The 8,837-nt window shown below is 25.1% G+C and overlaps 1 protein-coding gene across 1 annotated transcript; it reads left to right on the plus strand.

The window, feature by feature from the left end:
• Positions 1 to 4,313: 4,313 nt before the first annotated feature.
• LOC111686327 lies at positions 4,314 to 8,257 on the plus strand. Its single transcript, XM_046947983.1, has 2 exons — positions 4,314 to 5,173; positions 7,519 to 8,257. Exons 1-2 carry the CDS (start codon positions 4,314 to 4,316, stop codon positions 8,255 to 8,257), a joined length of 1,599 nt encoding a protein of 532 aa, XP_046803939.1.
• The last annotated feature ends 580 nt before the right edge of the window (positions 8,258 to 8,837 follow it).

The following is an 8,837-nucleotide window of genomic DNA, read 5'->3' on the forward strand; positions in this document are numbered from 1 at the left end:
TCTAGTCTATAGTCTAGTCTATAGTCTAGTCTATAGTCTAGTCTATAGTCTAGTCTATAGTCTAGTCTATAGTCTAGTCTATAGTTTAGTCTATAGTCTAGACTATAGACAGGACTGTAGTCCAGTATTTTAACCCCATATGCATATTTTATTTAATCACTTTTTGTTGTTCTTCAAACAATATAAAACTTTACCAAAGGAAATGTTTGCTTTAGCCGTCCGTTAAGTTTTTTTCGTTTTTATTATCCTTAAACTTGCACACACACTACAGTGTTAACCGGATATGCAAGTTATTTTAAAACGGAACTTACCCCTTAAGAGGTGTATTTTTTATATACATTACTACAATTTCATTACGTTTAATTGTCCTGTCATTTAGTATGCAGCAATATGATGATGGAAAACAAATGAAGGGTAAACAGAGCAGTTGAGTTTAAAAAAAAACATACCTATAAAGAGAAAAGAGAGAATAAGAACAAAAATTAAAATAAAGTTTTATTTAAAAACTATTAAATATTAATAAAAAAGTTAATTACTTCATACATATAAATAAAAAAGTGAAATTTTTGTTGATATTAAAGAATTTTTTGAAGTAAAAATAATAAATTATTAAAATGTTCTGAAAAGTTATTAGATGTTATAAGAAAATATTTTTTAAATTGAAATCAATGACCTATCCCACTTTTATTTAAAATTTTGTTGGCACTTGTTTCTTTTAGTTATTTTAACAATTAACACTTTATAACAACACTCAAAATATTTGAGAGTACTAAATATATGAATTTTGAGAAATTAATTTTACAAAGAAAAGTGAAATTTATTTTATTCTATAAAAATAAATTAGGTCAAGTTTCTTTTAAGGGGGTTTTAATGACGTAGTTTTTAACGAAGTACTTAGTTAAATAGAAATGAAAGACAGACAAAATAGAAACGTTTTTTAAACAAATTTTAAAAACTTGAAAAGTGTCGCTTAATGTCAGAATTTATTTAATATTATTGAAATTAATGATGTTTATGAAAAAGTAGTATTTTTAGTACTTTTTGTGATATTTAAAAAAGTACTAATTTTAGTACTTTTTGAATTTTTTTTAAAATATTAAACATTCACAAAAATTTTTATACTTTTTTTTTAAAGTAGTATATTTGTTACCTTTTTTAAAGATTTATTGATTTTCATCATCTAAAAAGCTTTCTAATTAAACTTTAATTCATTTAAACACGAAAAGCTCATTGTGAAATTTTCGTCTTTAATAAAAGCTGATTACTTAAAGTGTCTTAATCTAAAAGCTTTATACAAATAAAACTTTTTGATTTTCCAATTAATGCTTTAAACGACTAAAATATTTATAAAGAATTTAATTAAGAATATTTATATTAAAAAAGCTTTTGACTAAAACTGCTTTTATAATACCAAAACTAAAAAGCTTTTATGTTCAAAAGCCTGTACAAAATTGTTGTCAAAAGCATTAGTCTAAAAAAATCAATTATAAAGCCTTTGACTTTAAAAGCTTAACAATAATTTCAATTGACAAACTAAAGTCTTAAACTAAAAATATATTTAAAAATTCATACTAAAACCTTTAATTTCTAGAAATACCTGCTTATTCATAACAATTTATCAAAGGTTTATAGAGCAATATTTATAAGAAAATTTGTCATATAAACCTTTGATAAATTGTAATGAATAAGGCCCTAAGGGCCTTTGCATTTTATAATTCTTTCTTAACCCTGTCTTTCTCTCTGAAATCTATTTATTTAAAGAATTTATTAACACTTCTTTAACTATTCTGCTTTCGTATGAAGTCCACAAGTTGAGTCTGTTTTTAAGACAGACTGTCTATTTGTTATTAAAATATTTTTTTTTACTCATTTCTCCAGTTAGTTTTAACAGGTTGGTTATAAATCGATTTTTAGTTGTTAAAATGATTTCTTGAGGTTAACAAGTGAAATTTAAAGAAAAAAGAAAATAATATAAAATTTAAATTAACTCTTGATAATGTGTTTAAAGTTTTTAATAATAAAAGGTGAATTTTAATAGAAAAAAGTGATTTATAAAAAAAAGTTCGAGCTATAAAATAGTTTTATATTGAAAACCTAAAAAGTCTAAAGTTTATCTGTTTTTTGTATTAGGGCCTCATTTTATAAAACGAAACGACAAACGTTCAAAAAAATTTGTATGGAAAAAATTAAAATTTTCAAAAATTTCCCAGTATTCTTCATACAAATTATTTACGTTAACGAAGGTTTCGTTTTATAAAATGAAGGGATTAGAGTAAGATAATTTAAGCTTTTTATCTGACTGATATTTGTTTAAGTTGTAATTTTCTACAGCTTTAAGCTTAACAACTATTAAACATACAATTTTATAATAATTAACCTAAAAGCTTTAAATTTGTCTTTTTATATAAAACGCTTCTGGGATTTGTAAACTCGGTTTTGTGACATTCAATTGAAAAGCTTACAATAAAAGCTTAAGTTGAAAAACTTTTTTGTTAATGAAAACTTTAAGCTTTTTCTTAAAGACTATGTGCGTCATATTCGAAATGTTGTGCTTTTTAAAACATTTTGCTTAAAAAGCTTCAAGCTTGGTTTACAAATTTTTACTTTTTCTAAAGACTTTCAACTTAAAAACTTTGTATGCCATTTTTAAAAACATTTTATTAAAAAAGCTTTAAGTTTTAAAATAAAATTAAATCAAAAATTTTGTTAGAAAAAGCTTTAAGCTTTTGCCTTATATACATTTTTAAATCATTTGTGAAAAGTTTTATTTGAAAAGCTTTAAGTTTTGGTTTAAACATTTATAAAGAAACTTATAAGCTTTAAGCTTTTGTCTTAGAAACTTGAAATACCATTTCTTAAAGTTTTGTTTAAAGGGTTTTTTTTTTGATTTAGAAATATATGATAAAATTAATAATTTTCTCAAAGCTTTTGTTTTAAAAACTTTCTATGTTATTTTTAAAACGTTTAGTTTTAAAAGCTTTAAGTTTTGATATAAAAAACTTATGATGTAACATATAATTTAAAAGTTTTGTTAATGAAAGCTTAAAAGCTTTAAAAAGTTATAATATAACTTTTAAAAGTTTTGTCGAAAAAACTTTATGTTTTGGTTTAAATATTTATAACATTTTAAAGTTTTGTTAAAAAAAGCTATAAGCTTTTGTTTTAAAAACTTTGCTTGCCATTTTTAAAACGTTTAGTTTAAAAAGTTTTAAGTTCTGATATTAAAATCAAATAAGAATCTTTTAATTTAATTTTTTTGTTAAAGAAGGCTTAAAGCTTTCGCCTTAAAAAACTTAAAATAATATTTTTGAAATTTTGTTTAAAAAGCTTTAAAGTTTTGTTTAAAAATTGATGAACAAATTACAATTTCAAATTTTTGTTAAGGAAAGCTTTAAGTTTTTGTTTTTTTAAGCATTGTATGCAACTTTTAAAACGTTTAGTTTAAAAAGCTTAAAATTTTGACATAAAAAATTTATGAAGAGACTTTTAATTCTTAAGCTTTTTTCTTTAAAACTTTAAATAATATTTTTTAATTTTGTTTAAAAAACTTTAAATTTCCATTTAAAAGTGGATAGAAAATTAGCATTTTAATATTTTGTTAAAAAAGCTTTAAAATTGTTTACATAAAAAGTTATATTGAAGTGAAAAGCTTTTAGTTTTAAAGTATATTAAAAAGCTTTTTAATTAAGTGTTTAAGCTTTAGTTTAAATTTAAAATTTTTAAATATAAAAAGACCTTTAGTTAAATTCATTATCTATTTGCTTTCTTTTTGTGACCCTCTTTGTATTTCAAATCTAATTAAATTTACTTTTCATTATTTCATTCTATGATTCCTCTACACCCCAACAGTGCTCTTATTATGGATTTATGTAACATCTGCAGAATTTAATTTAAATTCATTGAATACCACAAACAAATCCTTGGACACTTTTAATCAAACCGAAATTACATTAAATAATAATACCTGGGATTATAAAGATGCTAAAGATGGTGACCCAATTACAGGGAGCGACAAAATGTTAAAAGAAAATGGAATATTATTATTATTATTAGTATTAAATAAAACAACAATAATAACAACACAGGCCATGGCAAATGAAACCACTAAATATTTGACAACAAATCAAAAGCACTTGAATGCTAAACAACAACAGCAAGAGCCAAAGGATCAGCAACTTGAACAAAATTCAAATCAACTTCAGCATCATTATCCAACAACAGCAACAACACTCGAATTCAATAATACAAATAATGAAAATAATCATGATTATTTCAATTTAAACAATAAATTAAAGACAATAACTGAAGATGAAATGGCAAAAGAAATTGATGCCAAAGAAACAAAACAAAGTGGAAAGTATAATGATAATAATGGAAAACATGCTGAGCAGAAGCAAAAGGAGGAGGGGGAGGAGGTGAAACAAAAATTCAAAGAAAATTTACAAACAAAATATTATGTGCCTCTTAATAGTTTGAGCAATGACTGGCTTGGACATTTGCCACAATTTCAACTACAGCCACAACAACTGCAATTATTTTTGCAACAGCCTCAACTGCAACAAGAACAATCAACTTCAGCATCCTCATCATCAACAGCAGCAGCAACGCAGTCAACATCAGCTGCAGCAGTAGATTCTTTATTGCCACAGGAGTATCATCTTTTATCCGATTACAGTTTTCTGTTTAATGCCGAACGTCATACCGGATTCTATCTACATACATTAACACAACAACAAGATTATATGGCAGTTGCCACAAAACAAGCATCATCATCACCACCAGCACCCGCAGCAGCAGCATCAACTGCAACATTAGCATCATTTAAGCAAGATGTTGCTCAAGATTTATACAATGATGAAGATTATTATGATGCGGATGATGATGTTGACAATAATGATAATGAGGACTACTACTACAACTTTTATGATCCAGATGATGATGCTGATGCTAATGATGATGAAAATGTTAATGCTAGTGAAACCGATGCAATGAAGACAATGGTAAATTTAACAAATCCAAGAGTTTTAAATGTTGTTACCGATACAATTGGTGCAGTATTTGGTGTAAATACTCGGCCTGTTGCTGGCATTCAAGGCATACACATCGAAGAAATACAATTGTATAATGGGCTGTCATTAAGACAATCAAGGTTTAATCCCTTCAATCCTTGTAGGTAAGTAAATCATACAAACAACTGAGTGTTGGAGTAACTCTTGCCTTCTCATAAATAAATGTAAACCAGCATTAGCATAGTTTTATGTAGTTTGTTGCAAATTGTTGTAGTTGTTAGTTTCTTGTGGTTAAAATATTTTCTTCTCAATTCTTCTTTTTTGTTGTTGTTGTTGCTCTTGTCCTACAACGATAAAAAGCTTTTTACACATGATTTGCCTTTCAAATTGACACATTTAAAAATGCAGGTTGTTTTCCTATGTTTTTGCTAAATGCTAGAGGTTTGCATGTATGTAAGTATAATATGGCATAAATAAAACATTTGAAAATATTTAAGAAATTTAATATTTAGGCATTTTCTATGTAAAAACTTTTAACATGAATAATTAAAGGGCATTTTAGTTTTTGGTAGAAATAAGGAAAAATATTTAAGAAATTAAAAATATCAAAGAAAAAATATTAAAAATATGGGAATGGACATTTTGAAACCAAAAGCTTTCTCATTGGAAAAGCTTTTTGAATTTTTGAAACTAAAAGCTTTCTTCTATAAAAAAGCTTTTTTAACTTCTAATTCCTCTTTAAACAAATGAAAACATATTGTGAAGTTTTCGTCTTCAAAAGCTTTACTTAGTGATAACTTTGTCTCTAAATCTAAAAGCTTTTAATAAAGAAAGCTTTTTAATTTTCTAACTAATGCTTTAAACGACAAACATTCACAAATACTTTAATTTATAACATTTCTATTAAAAAAGTTAAAAGCTATTGACAGAAACTGATTACATATGATGTATCAAAACTAAAAGCTTTTGGCTTCATAAGCTCCTATAAAATTGTCGTGAAAAGTATTAGTTTTGTTTTATTTTGTTTTAATAAAGTTTTAACTATTTGAATTAGGAAATTTCAAAGCGTTTAGTTATATAAATTCAAAAGCTTTAGTCTTAAACTGTAAAATTAATTTAAAAATTCATACCGAAAGCTTAACAATAAAAAGTTGATGGAAATTTTATGATTTAGTAAACTAAATAAGCATTTAAAAGTTTGCTTACAAAAAGCTTCTGATAAAGCTTCAGTCATTTGAATTAAGGAAACTTGAAAGCTTTTCACCTAAAAAGCTTGGCAATATTTGAGGGGCAAAAGCTTTAGTCTTAAATTGTAAAATAAATCTTAAAATTTATATCAAAAGCTTTATATTATTAAAAGCTTTATAATTTTCTAATAAATGTTATTGAAGAAGTAGTTTAATTACTTGAATTAAGAAAACTCAAAAGCTTTTTACCTAAAAAGCATGACAACATTTAAGAGTCAAAGGCTTAAATTGTAAAATAAATCGAAAAATGTTTACCAAAAGCTTTATATGTTTAAAAGCTTTGTAATTTTCTAATAAATGTTATTGAAAAAGTTGTGTTATTACAAAAAGTTTCTGATAAAACTATAGCGATTTTAATTAAGAAAATTAAAAAGCTTTTCACTTAAAAAGCTTGACAACGTTATAAAATTCAAAGGCCTAAGTCTTAAACCTTTAAAATGAATCTAGAAATTTATACTAAAAGCTTAATGATTTTCTAATAAATATTACGGAAGAAGTTGCGATTTTCCGTTTTAAAACATTATTTTCGCTTAAATGTATTGGAGCTTTAGCTTTGAAACTTAAAGCTTTAAGCAGAATATACATTAAAATTTTTAACGTTTAAAACATAACGTTTGCAATGTTAAAAGCTTTGAGAAAAAAGCTTAAAAGTTTAAAAAAGCTTTAAGTTTAAAAAGATTTAAGAATAAATAAAGCTTAAAGCTAAATTATTAATATTTAAGAAATAAAAAAAACATTCAATTAAGCTTAAAAATGCTTTCAGTCTAAAAGCTTTATTTTATAAAAAATATGCAATTTTAAAGCTTTGAGTTTTTTTGTTTAAAAAATTCTAATAAATTATAGATGAAAAAAACTTTTAACTCAAAAAGTTTCAAAAATAAAAGTTTAAAAAAGCTTTAACATAAAATGTTTCTCACTTTAAACATAAACTTTTTTGTTTAAGAACTTATAATATTTTCTTGAAATAAAACTTAAAGCTCTTTTAAAAGTCAAAGAGCTTTTTAAAGTTTTTCAATAAGAAAACAAAGTCCTGTTTAAGATTTCAATATAAAAAAACTTTTATAATTATAAAATTGTTATAATAGCTTTTGATAAGAGAAAAAAAACTTCACAATTTTTAATTGATTAAATAAAAAGTTAACATTTAGATTAAAAAAGCTTTAATATTGTACAGAAAATTTTTATCGACAAAAGCTTTTCGGTTAAACTTATAAAGAGTCTAATAAACATTTAATGATAATTGATATTTCTCTCATTTCTAGAATCCTCATACATGGCTGGCTGGGCGGCTCTCATGCCGGCATCTATAACACTTTGGTGCCCGAATATTTTAAACTACAAGAGGGCAACTATAATATCATTACCGTTGATTGGGGCAAAGGTGCAATAGCTGACTATATAACTGCCAGCTATAGAGTCAAACCTGTAGGCATAGTAGTGGCTAAATTTATCGATTTTCTACATCAAGAATCAGGCATCCCATTCGCAAATATACATGTCATAGGCTTCAGCATGGGTGCCCATATAGCGGGTATCTCAGGAAAATTTGTACAAACTGGTAGATTACCAGTAATCTATGGTCTAGATCCAGCTTTACCATTATTTCGTTATGAAAATGTTAACGAAAGACTTGATCTTAGAGATGCCGAATATGTTGAGGTGCTGCATACCAGTGTCGGTTCCTATGGCTATGATCATCCATTGGGTCATGTAGATTTTTATATTAATTATGGTTACAATCAACCGGGTTGTTTTTTCAATGAATGTTCTCATTTTAGAGCTTTTCAAGTATTTGCTCAAACTTTAAGAAATGAATTGTTAATGGGTTCCGAATGTTTAGGAGAAATGTGGTGGGATATGATTAAACATAAGAGATGTTTAAGGGAAATGGGTAGAAGTTTAAAAATAGGTGTAGAGGGTATGACAGCAAATGAAATGGCTTTAAGGCGGGGTTTATATTATGTGATTACTAATGCTCAACCACCCTATAAGGTGGGGTGAAGTTAGTTTTTATTTAAAGGGATAGTTTAATAAATTTGTAAAAAATTTAATGTTTTTAAATAAACTTAAGATTTTATAACTAAAGATATGAGTGTTTTATTTAACATTTCTTTTTTTAATTAAAATAAAATTGTAAAAGCTTTTAATTTAAAATTTTAACAAAAATGAAGAAAAAGTTGTTTAATATTTTAAAATATTTTTTTCTGCTTAATTTTACTTAAATAAGTTATTAAGCTTTTTAAGTGCCTAGTACCTTATTCAATGGCCTAAAATCTCCTTTAAGAGAATCTGTAATCATTTTGTTTCTAACTTAGCTGAAACCAAAGTTATAGAATTTTTTAAAAAATAACTCGGAATTAATAATAATCATACGCATTGTTGGCCAAAGATTTTAAATGTTCAGTTTCTTTAATTTCTTATATAAAAAAATAAAGTTTTTAAAATACCATTGAAATAAAAACAATTAAAATTTTATTATTTAAACAGAGTTTCTTAGCAATGGTAGGTACGTTAATAGTAGTGCTGTCCGTCAGTCCGTAGTATTGCTTAACTTTTGTATTAACCCACATATAATTTTTGC

Source organism: Lucilia cuprina, chromosome 4 (genome assembly GCF_022045245.1).
Source record: "Lucilia cuprina isolate Lc7/37 chromosome 4, ASM2204524v1, whole genome shotgun sequence".
NCBI classification, from domain to species: Eukaryota; Metazoa; Arthropoda; class Insecta; order Diptera; family Calliphoridae; genus Lucilia; species Lucilia cuprina.

Excerpts from the sequence above, each read along its gene's own strand:
- LOC111686327 (XM_046947983.1), top strand. The coding sequence starts at position 4,314 with ATGGCAAAAGAAATTGATGCCAAAGAAACAAAACAAAGTGGAAAGTAT. Across the intron at positions 5,174-7,518 it reads AATCCCTTCAATCCTTGTAG|AATCCTCATACATGGCTGGC; the intron begins GTAAGTAAATCA and ends TCTCATTTCTAG.